Genomic DNA, 19,437 nt, shown 5'->3' on the forward strand with positions numbered 1-19,437 from the left:
CAGGGTTTTTGCCTCAGACTCAAAGTAAACCCAGATTCTATGCTGTCAAAATGGTATTTTTTTTCTAAGTATAAAATTAACATGTGGCTATTAGATAAACGCCTCTGAAAGCAGAGGTGACAACCCTACCCATGAGCCCCATCAAAGATGACTCCAGCCTTTCCTTCCATGTGATAGTTATACACTGTGATAATCACGTGACTGTAGTAACCAAGATGACCGACTTGGCTGGCTGACTGTCTGCTTGCCGTCCCAAGACTGTAGGGCTGCTGTGGCGGTTGCTAGTTTCTCAAGCCTCATCCTTCAGTGCACCTGGGATTCCTGTGGCTGGTTCCCAGAAGGCCAGCACGCTTTCACCTCACCAGCTGTCCCACTGTGAGAGTGACTCTTGACTGTCAACTTAATTGGGTTAAGAAGCCCCCAAGAGATTGAGAAGCACACTGCTGGGTGTGCCCGAGAGGCCGTCTTCATAGACAGAGGAGACGCTGAGGTCTGACCTAATGGACAGGTTACCTCCTCCAGGGACCCATGACATGCTGGAGGTGAAAGATTGGAGGTGGGGATGGGCTGAGCAGGAGAGCTTCCCTGGGAGCTGGATCTTGCCCTGCTCCTTCTCGGATGGGTATGCCTAGCCTGTGTTCTCTGCTTCCTGTCCGCCATGACAAAGTTCCTCTGCCACACGTTCCTGACACTATGACGCTCTGCCTCACACTGGCCCAGAAGCATGGACCCTTGCAAAAGCTATCCTCCACTGGGTTGTTTCTGTCAGGTGTAACAGCTGGGAACAGGTAGCTCACACACCCCATAATGTCTCTTTCTCCACTGCTGTGATAGACATTTTCATACACAGTCATTGTCACTTAACTATGGGACATGTTCTGAGAAATGTGTTCTTAGGCCATTTTGCTATTGTGTGACTCACACAGCGCAAGCCCCGCTCATGGTAAGAGCCCTGTGTGACGTATTCCTTAATCTTTCCTATTGTATTTTTACTGTACCCTTTCAATGTTTAGATGTGATGAGAGTCACAAACACTAATGGCTATGTGATTGCTTACACCTAAGACTTGAGAGACAGAGTTCACAAATGGCCAGCAATGGGGCTGGTGCCACTGATCCTAGTTCTAGACTTTCTTCTGCCCTCCCTGACTCCGGAGGCTACAGCTTTATCTTATAGCTTGCTGGAGACCCGGCATGTTGATATATTTATGCATACACGTATACATAGTATACACACAAATTTAAACATACACATATTCTAGTGGTGGAAATTGAATGCAGGGTCTGAGACATGCCTCAGAAGTAGACAGATACTTTCTTACCTGCAACTGGAAGAAATATTGTGAAGTTGTTGGGTCCTTAGAAAGTTCCTGCAAACAAAGACAGGGAAATGTCACTTGATCTGGGAATCACACACAGTAATATAGAGTTGTATGTGACAATGTGTCCACTAGAAAGCCACGAGATGGCTCTCTTCCAGCCTCACTGGGGGGCTTGTAGCTGATGCTCAGGATGACCGAGCGACACACTGAGTCCCAGGTCCTTTCTGGAATCTTATCCAATTTATGAAAGAAAGATCCAACCACTCCTCAAGGCACAGAACTTTACAAGCATTTCAAAAGGATCTCAAATCTTTACAAAACACACAAATGTAGTTGAGATCCTGTGAAGGTCAGTTATTGCATGTGGCAGAATTGGCCTCCCTGACAAGAATGTTCAATCAGTCAGAATGCTTTGGCCTCTCTTTAACAATTTTCTGAGTGTCTGTAGAAACCAGAAAGTATCACCCTGCCTCTTCCTCTATCTGCAGTGTAGGCAGATGGGGGTGAATGGCATGTATGCACACGGGCACACACATACCTTAGATACACCACACATCCCCCATACTCCACACCTCCCCATACACCACACACACACATAAACACACACCCATACACCCACACATACCACACATACACCACAAATATACCACATACGCCCATATACCACACGCATACCCCATATACTACACATACCATACACCACACATACAAAATATACCATATACCATACACATACACACACACATCACACACACATATATCCCATATACCACAAACACACTCCATATTTCATACATACCATACCACACATCCACACACTACACATAGTATGTCATACACAGTCACCACATTCTGTACACCCACATCAGATGTATCACACATACCACATACATCTATTCACATACCAACCCAAAGCATGGCAATGCTTTGGCATTACTGCATGCTCGGTGTTCTTGGCATCCACCATCATTTAATTTTAAATTTAATTTTGTAAGAACTTGATAGAGCTGGTGTCCTGATCATTTTCTTTTCCAGATTCGGAGGGATGCATAGAAAAGTGACATCACTTGCTCCGAGTCACAGTGCTACTTCCTGGCAGAGCTGAGTCCAAACCCAGGTATTTCTGACTCCAGAGCTTTGTCAGTCTTAGCAGAGACACCACTCCCTTCCCAGGCCACAGGAGTTTCCTGGGTAGATACAGCTCTTTTCATTGCAAGCGATTTACAAGTCCCCGGGGAACCTGGACTCTCAGCAATTTGGGAAGCAGAGTCGACTTCCCGGAGACGTGTTGTTACCCGGTAGATGCTGCCACGGCAGGTGAGTCCATCTCCCTTGTAGTTCTGCTTGCAGGTGCATATCCTTTGACCTTGTCCGGTGTGATTGCAGGTGGCAAATGGGCTGCAGCCGCCATTATTCTGGTAAAATTGCCAAGAGGTAGAGGAGGGGCTCAATCAGACCAGTACATTTGCCAACTTTGTTCATATTTGTTAAGCAATTTTGTGCTGAAATTTATATTTTGAGGGATGTGGGTACAGTTCAGTGTTAGAAACTTGTCTGGCATCTGCAAAGTGCTGGGTTCAATCCCTAGCAACACACACATGTGCATGTGCAAACACACCTACACACAGCACACACATATTTCATCTTACTCTCCAACTTTGATCAGTCTTCATTGGCTTTCCTGAACTTGCCTTATAGGGCCTTGGCTGCTGGCCATTTATTCAGGCAGCTTCATATCCCAAGAGGGCAAGTTCATATAACCAGATCTCCAGTCCTCTATGGATAAGTACCCTTCACGTTTGACAGTTCCCACCTTTACGCTAAACTCTGATTGGGTCATAGGAAAGATGACAAAAACCCAGTATAAAGCAGAACCCATTGCCTTGCCCTCAAGAGCTCATAAGATGTGGAAGAGGAGGCCAAAATACAAAACACAGCCAGAGTGAGCCTCCATGGTGGCATCTGCATGGGCTCTGAACCGGAGCAGACTCCAGTGAGGAAGGAACATGGAGCCAGGAAGAGAAGCTCCTGTGAGGAGCAGAGGAACCGCTCAACAGGCTCAACACCCCTGCCGGGAAATCTTCCTTTCCCCTAGACTCTTTTCCAAAATCATTTGCTAAGTGTGATGGTTGTCAGCATCCCAGATTCCTACCCCAAGGGGATAAACTTCTATTTGCTGCTTAGAAAAGCGGACTCCAGAGGACATGAAACTTCCAGCCAATGACCCCAGACTTTGACAGCTGCAATACCCAGCATGCTCCAAGGCCACACAGAGGTCCTTTCTTGTCACATCCCTCTTGATCTCTGTCCCTTCCAGAGGCCTAGGAGCCCTAGGGCATCCCTCACCATGAGGGCACTTGCTCTGTGTGACCACACACCGACTCCTTCCTGTCCTCACAAAGCCTTTACCCTGAACACCAGCGCCATCCCCAGCACTGTGAGCCTCACGGAGCCTTCTTCTCTTCTTGTGGAGGTTTACATTCTCCCTCTCCCTCCCTTCTCTCCCTTTCCCCCTCTCTTTTTTTCTCCCTGTCTTTCTATCCACCCTCCTCTGTCTCTTCCCCTCTCTCATTTTCCTTTTCACTCACTCAGCCCTGTTATGATACACCAAGGAGGCCTGTACCACCCGCTGGCATCTTGATCCTGGGCCTCTGGAGTGTGAGGATTAAATTTCTGTTCAAGTTACCCGGTTTCCAGGATTCTATGGTGGCAGCACTAAATGGTTTGGAACCGGAGAGTCCCTCACAGAAGCCTTGTTGCCTGGCTCTTGGTGGTAGAACTGGGGAGAAATTCACGGTTCTTGGACAGCTCCATGACTACTTTGTTCGCTTATTCCAATGTTTAGAGAATTTTTGCCTTTTGCTTTGAGTGAGTACTATCATTTAAAAACTGGAAAAATTCACATTAAAATTTCTGTTGTTCTTGCACAGCCAACGCTGGCTGGCATTGCTCCGAGCAACAGAGATCTGAGGCTCTGGAGATGGTACTCATTAGAGAAGAACCGAGTTTTCCACCTTCCTGCTGTGGTCCCTGTCCAGTACCCGATGCCCCTAATGACTGGAATTGAGAGCTAGTTCCTGAACGTATGCTCCAAGAGGACAGCAAAAGAGCCTCTGGACCTCCAGGGCAGATGAGTCTTTTGGCCAATACAACATGGAGGAGCTGGTGTCAAACAGCCAGCTAGGGTTGTCATAACAACGGCCCCACATCCCAGCTGCCTCTGTGTCCCAGCTCCCGTTTGGCCTCACAGTCATTTCATGTAGAGGACATTGCTCTCTTGAGCTTGCCAGACCAAAACAAGGAGGCAAATGGACGTGCTTAGGGAGGAAGTCCACTTGTTCTCACAGCACCAGTTGGAAGTGCTCAGGCAGAACATGCCACCAAAGCATTTGGTCCACAGTGTCGGCCCAGGGCTAGACACACAGGGGTTTGGGCTCTGTATCATGGACTAGCTCCATGGTCTCTGATAAGGATCTTACGACAGCCAGAGACAGGGAGAAGTGCCCCACTCCAAACATGTCTGGTCCTTAAGCCCCAAGTCACCTGTAACTGTGACCTTATTTAGAAAAGCACTTAATGTCATTAAGGGTCTTGAGATGAAGCTCCTTAAACCCAAAGGTGTCTGTGGAAGAACAGAAGGCAGACATGGAGGTGAGGAGGGGCAGAGGCTGCAGTCTGCAGTTACAGGCAGGAATACTGGAGCCACCAGCAGAAAAAAGAGGCAAGGAAGGGTTCTGCCCCGGAACTTTCAGACGCATCCTTGCTCACACTGATTTTAGATTCTAGCCCTCGAGAATCATACATAAATTCCTGTGCCCTGCCTGTGTTAAATTTTACAGCAGCCCCTATTGTGATGGTCAGTTTGAACTGTCAGTGTGACACAGTCTAGAATCAACAGGAGAGGAGCCTCAGTGAGGGGCTGCCTAGATCAGGCTGGCTGTGAGCATGCCTATGGGGGATAGCTTTTTACAAAAGCTACTTATTTATTTTTATGTGTATAGATGTTTTGCCTGCATGTATGTCTGTGTACCACATGTGTGCCGGGTGCCCAGGGACTGGTGTTGGATCCTCTGAGACTGAAGTTGCAGACAGCTGTGAGCTGCCATGTGGGTGCTGACAATGGCACCCTGGTCCTGTGAAGAGCAGCCAGTGCTCTTAACTGCTGAGCCATCTCTCTAGCCCCTATGGGTGGATTATCTTGATTAAGTTAACTGAGGTGGGATGATCTGCCCGCTGTGGGCGGTGCACTCTCTAGGTAGGTGATTCTGAACTGTATGAATGGAAACGGTGAGCTCAGCACAGGAGAACATGTATTAGCTCATTGCTCTCTGACCTTGACTATGATGTAATGTCACCAGTTCTCCCAAGCTCCTGCCACTGTCACTTCCCTGCAATGATGGACTGTGACCTGGAATTGTGACCCAGATGAACCCCTTCGGCCCTAGTTTGCTTTGTTAGGGTATCAACAGGAAATGAAACTATGATACCTAAGAAAATAATTCACAGCTAGAGTCTTTTCATCAGTAAACTGGGGTTAGTGTTGTAGAATATTATTCTCAGGTGTGTTACTTTGTTTATGTTGCACTTGTCTAACTCTGTGAAGCTGTGTTACTGTGCCTGTCTAAAATACCTGATGGTCAAATAAAGAACTGAATGGCCAATAGTAAGGCGGGAGAGAGAAATAGGTGGGGCTGGCAGGCAGAGAGGATAAATAGAAGGAGAAATCTGGGAGAAAGAAGCAGCAGCCAGGGAAGGAGGAGGACTCCAGGGGCCAGCCACCCAGCTACACAGCAAGCCATGGAGTAAGAGTAAGATTTACAGAAGTAAGAGAATGGAGAAAAGCCCCGAGGCCAAAGATAGACGGGATAATTTAAGTTAAGGAAAGTTGGCAAGAAACAAGCCAAGCTAAGGCAGAGCATTCATAATTAAGAATAAGCCTCCATGAGTGATTTATTTGGGAGCTGGGTGGCAGGCCCCCCCAAAGAGTAAAAAACAACAAACAAGTTAGTCCTGGTCCCACTGGGTATCAGAAGAGAGAAAGCATGGAAACCCAGATGTCTAGAGAGCAGCACATAGCAATGTCATGTTGATGCAGGTTGTCAGAGGCCTGGATGACCAAAGTGTCCCAGATGTGACATGCCGGGGCATGAAGCTTATGGAACGTCTTACTCCACTGGAGGCATGGGCCTGGGGTAGGTTGAACAGCAGGAGACAGCTTGTCCAGTTTCAGACCTAGCTCCTACTAGGTTAGTACAACATGGAGCTGGTCTGCAGTCAAAAGTCATGGGAGAACAAGAAGAAATGTTTTGGCAGGCAATGGAGGCTGCTCACAACAGGATTGCCAAGATGTTATGCTTGTGCAGAGGTCATGGAGTTCATGTTCCTGGGTCCTGAGATCTCTCTAGCTGTCTACTGACGAGGGGCAACACATCTGAGCTAAGCAGGATAAAAATGGTGTGTTCCCCTGGGCACATTCTTAATAGCACGGAGGTAGCTTAAGCAGGAAAGATACAAATCTGGGTAGTAGAAGCTATGCTCAGGTGCGTGTGCGTGCGTGCGTGTGTATGCGTGCGTGCGTGTGTGTGTGCGCGCGCGCGAGAGCACGCGCGCATGTGTGCGTGCGCATAAAAGATAAGAAAATTGACAGTTGGCTTCTCTATGGATGTGGTGGGTTTTGTTTTGTTTAAACTGATTTTAAGGGCTGTTTTAGGTTTACAGGAAAACAGAATGGAAAGTGCAGACATTCCTATAGAGACACCACCACTCCCTGGTTTTCCGCATCATAACACCTTGCATTGGTCAGTTGTACATTGGCTGGAATTGATGCACTGATATTGAAGTCCATAGCCTGCGTGCTGGCCCACTCTTGCTGGTGTACGTTCTGTGGGTCTTGACAAATGTATACTGTGCCCAACATCAAAGCTTCCTTAGAGTCGTTTCCTAGCCCGAAGAACTCCTCACAGCTCCCTTATTCACCCCACCCTCTCTCAACTCCTGGCCACGAATTGGTCTCCTCACGGCCCCTGCAGCTTTTACTTTCCCACAAACTAACTTCTGTCAGGGTTAGTCTCAACTGCTCTTTTCTTCTTCCCTATTCGGTACATAAAGAAGAAACAGGAAACAACAAACTTGGGCAATAGATCAGCACTCCATCAACCATCACTGTGGCTAGGGAACCAGATTCTGAGCAGGATGCTAGGGCTTGTTAGTTGACTCCTGAATGCTTCTTAGCGTTCCCTATACTTTGGGATACTAATTAAGCTGGTTTTGGGACACTTGCATTAGATGAATGCTGGACCAACTCCGTATAACTAGGTCCCTCCCTTCAGAATCTTGTAGCCAAGGGGGCAGGCTGTGGGGTACCAGTCTGTTCTCTCCAGTATGACCATGACACACAAGAGGAGAAGTGAGCCTCATTACTGAAAAGCAGCTCTGCGATTCCAAGGGGAGGACACTTGGCCTCTGTTCCCCAGAAGGTAGAAGGCTCCACGGCTACGGGCCTGGAAGCATACTCACGGTTAAACAGACATCGATGAGTGTGCAGGTCTTCCCATCTCCAGTGTACTTTGGCAAGCAGTTACAGACGGCCTGTTCGGGAGCAGAGGCAAACGGTCATTGAACAGCAGGTTAGTGCTCTGGGTCTCAGACTGGAATTTGACTGTGGAATGGAGGCATGAGAAGGGACTATGCCTGCCTTCCTTCCCTCCCTCCTTCCTTCCTTCCTTCCTTCCTTCCTTTCTTTGTAATACATAGTATACTCGAGTTCTAGATCTCACAGACATCCCACCCTTATCACCAAGATACCTTCTTTTTTGATGGGAAGAGAGCTAAGCTGGAGTACTGTCTTATCTCCAACAAGAAGGAACTCAGACACCAGTGCCAGCATATGCTGAGGGGAAGGCTTTGCAGCTCCCGGGATATACACAGGAAAAGAAGCCGCCACACCCGTTCCATGGACAAGGAAGGCAGCCGGAGCTTGAGGAAGGGGATGCTGTTTTCAGGGGGTTGGGAGCAGAACCCCACAGGCCTGATGGCCACTTGTTAGAACTGGAATCCGCAGGCGGGGCGAGCCAGGGCAACCTGGGCAGGTTCCCACTGTTTCTCCTCTTCTTTCAGCACTGGCCCCAACCTTGTCTAAGCCTTTCCCAATGGGCCTAGCAGCTGTCTCATCTCAGCTGGGGTGGTATTCCTAGAGCTCAGTTCACCATCGCTGCCTTCCAGGTCTGCAGGAACACTGTTAGAGGGCCCAGGGGCCAGAAACCTTACAAGAACAATTTCCTCATTCCATGTATATAGGAACTCTATTGAGACATGAAAATATATGAGTAAAAGTCCAACAGAGTCTGCTGAGACTTTCTGATGATTAAATGTACACACACACACACACACACACACACACACACACACACACACACCCCTTCCATGTTTTTTTAAAGATTTTTTTAAAACTTAAGATGCTTAGGCACCTGCTCGATCTGCCCATTGAGGGACGCAGCGCTGCAGTCTCCTAAGAGGCTCGGTGAGCTCCGAGGGACATTTCTTGGGTATCTGACTTCTTACCCAGGGTCATGACGTATGCACTGCCCTGCCTGGTCATTTTGTGTGTTTACCATGTGTCTGGGACTGAGAGAGGTGGAGTGTGGGTCTTTGCTCCTCCGTTGCCCCTGTATCCTTTTGCTCCATGGCCACCACCCCTTGCTGGAGTCCTCTTATTTTCCTACTCCCCCAAATTCACTTGCCCCAGGGTAGCTGCACAACTGTCTGTGCTGGGGCCATATCAATGCAGAAGTCTGAACTGTGAGCTCCTGGCTTGGCACAGTGCCCTCCAGAGCCTGGAGCCAAAGAAAAATGGGAGGCATTCTGGGGATCAGAAAGCTGAAAGAATGGGCAACATTTTTGGTGAAACTTCTAGGTGCTTCTAGGATCACGGAGGTTGCAGGTGAGTCCACCCCACTTTTAGAAAGCCCTTTTCCTAGTCCCCGCCCCTCAGACTGCCTCTTGTGCTTTCACTGTCTGCCCTGCAGTGGTTCTGGCTGCAACTGGTCCAAGGTCTGTTCCGCACTTCTTTCCCTTAGGCCTGGGTCTTACGACTCAGGAGTTTCCTCCCAAGAAGCCTCCAAGAGGCGACTCACCTGACTGGGCCCTGTCTGTGTGCACTCCGCGTTCTTGTCACAGCCGCCATTGTTCTCCAAACACGGGTTTATCTCTTTAAAACAAGAGCCAACGTGTGTTATGAGAGTCAAGCTTTATGTCTGTGAAGAGGCATTCTGAGGGCATTCCCCAGGGACCGGAGACAGCTTGGATAACTGGCCAAGAGCAGCAGGTGTCTACGTGGGACTCAGTTTTCTGGAACTTCAGGGGCAGAAATAATTCGGGGTGGGGGGATGGTTTCTCAAAACTGACCCTCCCACCCGGTTGGGCAAATTCTAGTAGAGGCACCATCTGAAGGGTTAAATTTGACCCTCTGTGGAATGAATATGAATGTATCGAAGGCGAATCTTAGGACCCAGTCCACCAGTGCAACAGATGAGGAGACTTGGGAACGAAAGCACAATCATCTGCAACATCACAAAGACTAGTTTAGAGGAGACTCGTCAACAGACGCTCAGTTTAGGCCATCCTGAGAGGAGCAGACAGCTCGATGGCAGAGCTTCTCTCCACTGATTCACAGCAGAGAGGGGAGAGGGACCGTGCAGTGGGTCACTCGGGAGCGCTATGACCTCCTGGTCATATCATAAACAAGGGCTGATGGAAACCTTGAGACCTGTGACAGCCTACAAAGGATACATGATTTTTGTGACATTTTGGCCTGGAATATACAAGTGGAATCTAATAATGAAAAAAAAAAAGAAAACAATAAAACCTCAAACCCCAAATAAAAGACACTTTATCAAAGAAATAGTCCAAAGAGTTAAGACACTAAATGCAATATGCAGTCCTCCAAAGACCCCAGACTAGAGAACTTTTGGGACAATTGATAAAATTAACATGTGAATATAACTAGAAAATGTATTATAGTGATAATCAACTTACTGAAGTCAGGAAGTGTGTGTGGCTACAGAACAAGCTGCCCTCATTCTCAGGAAATACAGACTCAGTTATTGGGACAAATACAACATGACTTACACAGCTTAGTCTCAGATGCCTAAGGAACAATATGAAAATACACCAAGAGAGCAAAGGAAAACGTGAGCAGTAGACTGTTAATGTAGGTCAAGAGCACGTGATTCTTTTTAGAATGATGGTGGCAACCCTTTTTGGTGGGTTAAAATTCAGACAGTTTTCTAGGGCACACCTCTAGAACAGAGCTGTGTGCTGTTGCCCAAGCAGGCTACACGTACTTTCAAGGAATCATTCTGTTACATCATTAAGTATAAACACCATTATAGTGTGTTTATACTTAATATACATCTGTTATAATGATGTAACAGAATGGTGTAATGGTATCATAAGATACCATTTTTTTTTGCTGAAAATATCTATGTATATAATAAAATGGGGTAATGTAAAAATAGTTTAAGAGTCCCTGTCTCTAGATACATGTCCGTAATCTTTTGCAATTTTCTAAAGATGTGTAACATTGTAAATCAATGAAAGGCCAAAACATCAGTTGCCACTAGAATTTTTAAGTGGAAAAGGTCTCTCCTTCCATTCAAAGTGAATTTTTTCATCACATGCCTTCACGCCCCTGTGGGTACAACATTTCCACACCCTTGGGCTTTCCCGCCAAGGCATACTGTATTTTGATCTCAGCAGCAGTCCTAACAATAAGAGCTCATACACTAGAACATTTTAACAGGGCTCTGACTGACACCATTTCCACCACATGGGCAAGGGATGGTCGCCTACCGAGGCATATGATGCCGTCTCCTGTATAGCCCGCCTTGCACACACACACCCGGCTTCCTGGGGTGGTTCTTTTACAGTCAGCCTTGGCAGAGCATCCTCCATTGCTGATCTCACAGGCATTGATGGCTGCAGAAGAAGGAGACATTTCTTTTTAAACCTGAGCCATTGATAAAAGGAAGCTTTTAGACCAACTCCAGCGGCCTTGGATCAATGTGGTTAATGACTCAACACAGAGAGTGTACTGGATGTTTTTATGTCAACTCGGGACAGCTGTGGTCATCAGAGAGGCAAGAACCTTGATTGAGAAAATGTCTCCCTAAGATCAGGCTGTAGGCAGGCCTGTAGAGCATTTTCTTTATTAGTGATTGATGGGGAGGGCCCAGACCACTGTGGGTGGTGCCATCCCTGGGCTGCTGGTCCTGGGTTCTATAAGAACGCAGGCTGGACAAGCCATTGGGAGCAATCCAGTAAGCAGCACCCCTCCATGGCCTCTGCATCAGCTCCTGAGTCCAGGTTTCTTCCCTGTTTGAGTTCCAGTCCTGACCATTTTCAATGGTAAACAGTGGTGTGTGTGTGTGTGTGTGTGTGTGTGTGTGTGTGTGTGTGTGTGTGTGTGTGTGTGACAGACATTTTGTTCATGATAGTCAAGGCCTGAAAACACCAATCAGCTGGTAAACGGATGTGGAGGTGGTGCTTTATCTACTCAATGAAATTAACTCAGCCATCAAAAGGGGTGAATTTAGCCACACCCACTAGCATCCATAATTCCATTCACACCAGATTCTAGAAGAGACAAAACTCTCCAATGTCCTAGAAAGACGATCGGGGTCCCTGAGCAGGGATAGGGGTTAGGAGGGCTAATGCCAGCTAGCGCAGTGTTTTGATTGCGTTGGCGGGTGCACGAGTTTGTCGCATGCCATCGCACTCTTTTCTGATCCGGAATGGATCCGTTAGTGTTTACAAACCACAGCTCATAAATGTTTACTGAACAAGATGAAGGGAGACCTACATGTCACTGGAGCCAGTTCTTGCATCCTCTCGTCCTCCAGGAGTTGAGCCTGACGGTGCGTGGATCACCCCACCTTCTGTGTTCTTCTCACAGCAGAGAAAGTGTGACGGCTCCAAGTTCTTATCTGAACTTGGGTTTCTAAGACTGCATTTTCATCCTTGACTGTGTGTGTAATAATGCACCCTGGTCATTCTCACCCCTACTCTCTCCTATCTCCCTCCTACCCCTGCTAACTCCTACCTCTTCATGAGTCCATTTCCCACATTCCTATCTTTTTGTTTGGAAACTCATGTGACCACGGGTTTGGAATTCTCCACTGGAGGCTGGTAGGCTCATCAGCAGGCACACAACTGAAGACAGTGACTGTCCGTATTTCAGAATCTATCAACAGTCAACAGTTCAGCCGAGAGAGGGGCCCTCTGAGGCCCTCCCCTATCCACACTGGGTGAGAACAGGCTCAGCCTTGGGCAGGCCCAGGGCAGGCAGCTGAGGCTGGGACAATGCTTGTGAGGGCCATCCATGCTCAGAGGACAGCATTTCCAGCCCTTCTCACTATCTTCTGGCTCTTACATTCTCTCTGCTCTCTCTTCCTCAGTGTTCCCTGAGCCTCAGATGCGGTGCTCTGAATGTCCTGTTGAGGCTGAGCACTCAACTCTCGCTTATTCTCAGCACCGTGAACATCCATGAGTCTGCAGTCACCGTCATTCATTGCAAAGAGAGGTTTCTCTCGTTAAGGCTGAGAGCAGCATTTGTCCCGGCGCCAGGCAACTGGAACGTGGCTGAGTTCCTCCTTTTCTAGTGCTAAATTTGTGTATGTACCCTAAGAATAATAGCTCACATGTCTCAGCACTTTAGAGGTACAATCTGGATCATCTACAACTACCCAATGTTAACGATTCTCTTATCATCACAACTTTCCGAGGAGCAAATGGTGAGAGGCACAGCCAAGCAACATCCCCTAAGTAACACAGACTGTAAACATTCAATTCAAACTCAGGGGTCTAATAATGAGGCAAGGGCCTAACCTCTGACCTCTGCCTTATTCTGTCATTGTACTCAGAGAGGCCATTTCACCCCTTCTAGCACTCTGCAAGGAAGGTGGCTGGACGCTTCCTCTACGGATGAGCAGAGGGGCTCAGGGTAGTTAGACACCCATGCAATCTTACAAGTCTGGCAGGAAGAAGAACCAGGACTTAAACCCTTTACTGGCCCACCTTGAGTCCTGATGACTCAGCTGCACCATTTATCAATCATATCTATTGCTTTTAAAGCCAAGAGTCGATTCCAATTGCTCTCAGGGTTGCGCACCACTGCTCAGATGCAGTGAAAACCAGATGCAATTGCTTGCCCATCCCAAACCAACACGCCCCAGCCATGCAGGGCTGGGCACCGTCATTTGCTCAGTTACATGTGAGTCCCACCAGTGGCTGGCAGCAGTTCCTGAGGCCCGGCCGGGTCTCTCAGCCCACACAAGCCCTTCGCAGATCCCTGCTCCACCTGCCTGTGCAGACTGTTCCATTCCCTTGGAATCCCGCCGCACATTTGCACGAGGCCTGGCCATCTGGATCGAGAAGGCAGCTGCAGTGGGAAAGGGCAGGTGACATTTTCAGAGAGACACAACGTCCCACATGTGACTTCTAATCCCCCTGCAGCCCAGCATCCAGGCCCCGACTCTATGAAGCACCCAGAGGCTCTGCCTACGGCTTGAGGGGACAGTTGGTTCCTGGCGTGATCCCACCACCGCCATTCCAGCCAAACTGGACCGTGTGCCACTCATCTTCACAGTGCTAGGCACGTGCTTCGCTGAGCTTTGGGCTTACCGAATGTCGTCCCCAGGCAAGACAACAGCCCCTGAAGGGCAGCCTAATTATGATTGTCATTTATAACCAAGGCAGGGAGGAAGTAGAGAATTGACTCCAGGTCACGTGATGAGTGATGGAGGATGACTTTGGGTTCAGGTCTAACTCCAGCTACTAGGCTTTTTTCTGTTTTACAGGAGGATGTGCCTTGTGGCAGAAAGGAACAGGAAGGGACTGGGGGCAATGCTTACTGAGAGTGATGCCCCCTCCATGAGAGCCCTGTGGTATGGGCTGGGGTGACAACTGGCATTCTTGTCAATGTGCTAGGTGAGTCACTGGCTGCTCATGGAACATGCTGGATCTGGCCAACTCATGGTCGTTTCTTCAGAGATACCCAGTTTCTTTTTTTTTTTTTTTTTGGTTTTTCGAGACAGGGTTTCTCTGTGTAGCTTTGTGCCTTTCCTGGATCTCGCGCTGTAGACCAGGCTGGCCTCGAACTCAGAGATCCACCTGGCTCTGCCTCCCAAGTGCTGGGATTAAAGGCGTGCGCCACCACCGCCCGGCTCCCAGTTTCTTTTTAAATGTAATCTACATTCTCTTCAAAGATGTTGGGCAAACACTCCCCTCCCCCAAAGGGCCCGAGGTGAGAACTACTGGGCTTGTCTTGTCCCTAGAGGTCAGAGGACACCTACTTGGCACTGGTGTGGCAGGTCCCATTGCAGTTGTCTTTCGTGATCTCTGAAAAAGAAACCAATTGTCTGAGAATTCCTGCTTTAGTCCCCAGTAGCAGGAAAGACTGAGTTCCTTGAAGTCATTTTTAGCTATGTAAATCCTTGCCATTGCGTAAACACTTTTCAAATTGCTGCCAGGGAGCCCAGAGACAAGCCTGAAGGTCAAGCATACTAAGGAGGCATCTCCCAGAGTGGATGCTCCTGGTGAGGACCACACACTTTGGATGGGGTAGGTGCTCACACTTGCTAACCAGCTAGATGCCAGCTGGTGGCTGGCCTGTGAAAGATCCCGATGAAGTCTCTGACTCTTGTTCTGTAGGTGACTGAAAAGCCATAGCAAGTTGTCAAGAAGTCCTGGGGATGGAGTGGGGTGAGACATGCTACCGGTTTCTGTCTAGGTTTCTTGCAGTTATGTGGAGGACAGAAAGGAGAGGGATGGGCCATAGGATTGAAAGTAGAGAGCTGGATCACAAGGCTCCTGGTGACAGAGGGCAGGTGGAAGAGAGATTCCAGAGATGTGGACAAGTAGAATACTCCGAGATGATGTTAGTGAAGGGCAGACATTAAAGAGCAAGGGGTGGCTCCGAGGTTGAGTGGTCTAGCTGTCGTCTTCCATAATTGACCACCATCCATGCTGCTGCCTGAGTCACGGTCAGGGCACCATCCTCAGCATCTCCTGCACCTCCCAGTCTCTGCTTCATTTGACACCCAGGGCACCATCCTCAGCATCCTGCATCTCCCAGTCTCTGCATCATTTGACCCTCAGGGCACCATCCTCAGCATCCTGCATCTCCCAGTCTCTGCTTCATTTGACACCCAGGGCACCATCCTCAGCACCTCCTGCACCTCCCAGTCTCTGCTTCATTTGACACCCAGGGCACCATCCTCAGCATCCTGCACCTCCCAGTCTCTGCATCATTTGACCCTCAGGGCACCATCCTCAGCATCCTGCATCTCCCAGTCTCTGCTTCATTTGACACCCAGGGCACCATCCTCAGCACCTCCTGCACCTTCCAGTCTCTGCTTCATTTGACACCCAGGGCACCATCCTCAGCATCCTGCACCTCCCAGTCTCTGCATCATTTGACCCTCAGGACACCATCCTCAGCACCTCCTGCACCTCCCAGTCTCTGCATCATTTGACACCCAGGGGCCTTCACTGTCCACATCAGAGTTCTGCTGCTGCCTTATTTAGGAATTGCACTAATGGTCTCCTGGAAAGTTGCCATAGCTTCTAGGCTGCTCCCTGTCCCTTTAAATGAGGTTGTTTGTCATGCCCCATGCTCTTAGAAGTAAGTATAAAGGGACAGTGAGGGGTAAGGCACTGCATTTACTCTGGGGATTTACTCAGGATATCTTCCTGCTTATATGACCCCCGCCTACTCTCCATGGCTCTCTTCCAGGACTGTCTGAATCCTGATTCTGCACCCCAACATCTGATACCTGCTCTTGGTATCAGATGTCCCGTTGGTCTGGAATCCTTTAGATTCCCCATTTTGGTGTTCTTATAGCTCTGTCTTCTGGATTTAGCATTCTCCTGGAGCTTTGACTATGACAGTCCCTCAGACAAACCACATCACTGGAGCCCTCACAAGGCACTTGTGACCTTCTTTCTAGCTCCTGCCTCAGAGGGGACAATAAGGTCTCTGATACTGATTTCCAAGGTCATTCTTTTCAACCTGGTGCCTGATTGATTTCTCTTAAATACAAAGAAGATATTATTGCAACCATGTTTAAAACTGTCAATGGCTTCTTACTAGCTTGAGTTGGGAAGCCACCGTGCCTATCTTTTAGAGATCTGGCTCTTGCCTCCCCTCTAACCTCTCATTCAGCTTGCTTCTTTGCCTCTGTTCTCACACCCTGCAATTGTGTAGACCTCTAAATGTGTGCAGATTTTCTGGATCTGTGAAGTTCTCCCTTTCTTCTCATCACTGACCCCTGGGGTACAATTAGAAACATGTGAGACTGGAGCAAATGAGTTCTCATAAGACCCTGAAGTTAGGAAAATAATACGTTGCTACTGGACCGTTTGGCAATGAGCACCAAAAACCTTGCTGAGAACAGCTCCTGTCAGACACATGAATTAAGAAGACAAATGTGGAAAGAGGCATATAATACACACTCATTGTGACACTGTTTACGACAGTAGACAATTGATTTTAGAAAGTGCAGTTAGGGAAGGGATATAACTCAGGGCCAGACGGCTTGCCTATATATCACGGGTAGGTGAGGCGGCCGTTCATTTGCCAGCACTGTGGCAAACAGGCACAAAACGGTTCTGTTTCTAATAACATTATTAAAGATGCTGATCTAGGTGCATTCACACGGAGGAAAATGCCCATTGTTTTTGTGGAGTGAGAAAAGAGGTTATAAAATATGGAGTCTGATCCCCCACACATAGGGTTCTGTACTAAGTCACACAGAAGATCGCTAATAGGAGTTTCCAGCATTGGGCATATGAGTAACTTGGTTTTTTTTTGTGTGTGCTTTTCCTTATTTCACACTTTTGGTAGCAGAGAATTCTATTTACTCTCAGGAAGTACTAAAGGTATTGTTTCTACCCTGGAAAGGAAAACAATGTGTCTTCTGAGAGGCAGGCTAAGGACAGAGCACCGAGGACACTTACCGCTGTCACAGTTCACTCCTCGCCAGCCGACATCACAGTTGCAGGAGCCGTCTCCGGAGGGTCCTTGGTTACATCTCCCATGGACACAAGAGCACGCTAAGTAGAAAACATGACCAGACTCTGACTCATGTTCAACATCCCCTTTATCATTTCCTGGGTGTGCTTCTCTGCACCCAGGCTCTGACCAGGGTCTTGTGCAGGCCTGTGGTCACAGGACACAGGGATGCAGGTTATCAGGTCAACTCTATCCTGTTCAAGCCACGGTTCTGGGACTGTGTGGCACTGTGGGAATGTGACTCAGTACCAAACTATCCTCAGCTAAGGTCACTTGAGGATCCAGGATCATGTGGGGCCCTAAGGGAGTAGACTTCAAAAGATGCCTATCTGGCTGGGCATGGTGGTGCACACCTGTAATCCTAGCACTTAGGAGATATCTGTGAGTTCAGGGCTAGCCTGGTAGACATAGTGATCCAGGCCAGCCAGGACCCTGTCTCAAAAGAAAAAAAAATCTCTATTTAATACCAGGTTTGTAGAAACCTGTTTGCTCTGCCTTCTCCAAAGACACAGAACTAATGGTTCCTTCATTTTATAGCAGGGTCCCAATCTCCTTATGAATTTGTTGAAAGCTGAGGAGTCAGTGTTTCTTGTCTTGAATTGAGTCATGGTTTATGGGGACAGACATATAAAAAATTCACTAAGCTTTACATGTAAGATTTAGTGACATTATTGTAAGGCAGATGACATGCAGACATGAGAATCCAAAAAAAAAAAAGATTTGATTAAAATATGAAAAAGCCATAGTGAGATCTATCATGTTGTAAGCCAGTTTAAAAATACTATTTAAGGGCTGGATAGATGGCTCAGAGGTTAAGAGCACTGGCTGTTCTTCCAGAGGTCCTGAGTTCAATTCTCAGCAACCACATGGTGGCTCACAACCAGCTACAATGAGATCTGCTGCCCTCTTCTGGCCTGCAGGCAGAACACTCACTGTATATATAATAAAAAAATAAATCTTAAAAAAAATACTATTTAAAAAAAGGATTGTGGACAATGCTACTTCTAAAAGCCATGGGTATTGAACAAAAACTCCAGTGCCAGGTGTGGGGTACCTCCTTGTGAGCTGTTGGTCAGGGGGGCCCCAAAGGCTCCCAAACTATGCAGGTTCTTGCCACTCCAGGCAAGACGTGACCATTAGTACAACAACGTCCTCTGTTAAAGGGGAAACTGACACATTTTTCATTGGATTTTAGGACTGTTCCACAAGAGAAGCCCAGGCATGGTATTGTAAACCTGGTTAAACTTAAGAGCTAGGGAGGCAATGGTCTAGAGGGAAACTTATTACTGTTGTTTTGCTGAATGGACGCAGTGCCAAACCATCCTCTAAATATTGATGTGTATACTTGTGGACTAGCGCTGCGCTCAGCCTTGGTCAGAAAAGCATTTGTTTATTTATTTATTTATTGACAGTGAGAAGTAGTTAATTGGTTAATGTAGAGGCTCAAAGTTGGTTTAGGTGCTGAGAACAAGTGACCGTTGAGTGCTCAGCCTTAACAGCACACTTTTATCACACCTTGTGGTGGTCTGAATAAGAATGGTCCCCATAGGCTCATATATTTGAATGCTTGGTCCCCAGTTGGTGGAACTGTTTGGGGAGGATTAGGAGGTGTGGCTTTGTTGGAGGTGTGTCACTGGGGATGGGCTTTGGGGTTTCAAGAGCCCACACCATTCCCAGATATCTCCCTCTTGACCTCATGCTTGTGGATCTGATGTAAGCTTTCAGCTGTGCTCCAGTGCCATACCTGCCTGCCTGCCTGCCTGCCACCATGCTCCACCACTTACATGATAGTCATGGACTCTAACCCTCTGGAACCATGAGCCCCCACATTAAACACTTTCTTTTATAAGTTGTCTTTGCCATGGTGTTTTGTCACAGCAGTTGAAAAGTAGCTAAGACACCCGTCAAGGCTCAGAGAACATTGTGGAAGAGGAAGTGGAAAGAATTTAATGGGAAGGAGTGCTATAAAGGTGGTCTTCTGGACATGATGTGGTTGTTTGGCACCCATGAACTCAAACTGGCACTGTTATAGTTCGTGGTTCAGCCA

General features: G+C 47.9%; 1 protein-coding gene across 1 annotated transcript in view; it reads right to left on the reverse strand.

Moving 5' to 3' along the window:
- Positions 1 to 19,437, reverse strand: part of Stab2 (stabilin 2) — a 177,669-nt gene that overhangs the window by 40,022 nt on the left and 118,210 nt on the right. The window contains exons 39-46 of the mRNA XM_052753018.1: positions 17,336 to 17,431; positions 14,671 to 14,716; positions 13,681 to 13,757; positions 11,171 to 11,296; positions 9,454 to 9,527; positions 7,838 to 7,909; positions 2,617 to 2,736; positions 1,322 to 1,369 (exon numbers count right to left, since the gene is read on the reverse strand). Of these exons, the coding sequence (XP_052608978.1) occupies positions 1,322 to 1,369; positions 2,617 to 2,736; positions 7,838 to 7,909; positions 9,454 to 9,527; positions 11,171 to 11,296; positions 13,681 to 13,757; positions 14,671 to 14,716; positions 17,336 to 17,431 (659 nt within the window). The remainder of the gene's footprint in view (positions 1 to 1,321; positions 1,370 to 2,616; positions 2,737 to 7,837; positions 7,910 to 9,453; positions 9,528 to 11,170; positions 11,297 to 13,680; positions 13,758 to 14,670; positions 14,717 to 17,335; positions 17,432 to 19,437) is intronic.

This window comes from Peromyscus californicus, unplaced genomic scaffold (genome assembly GCF_007827085.1).
Source record: "Peromyscus californicus insignis strain IS unplaced genomic scaffold, ASM782708v3 Scaffold_24__1_contigs__length_46423439, whole genome shotgun sequence".
Classification (NCBI taxonomy): domain Eukaryota; kingdom Metazoa; phylum Chordata; class Mammalia; order Rodentia; family Cricetidae; genus Peromyscus; species Peromyscus californicus.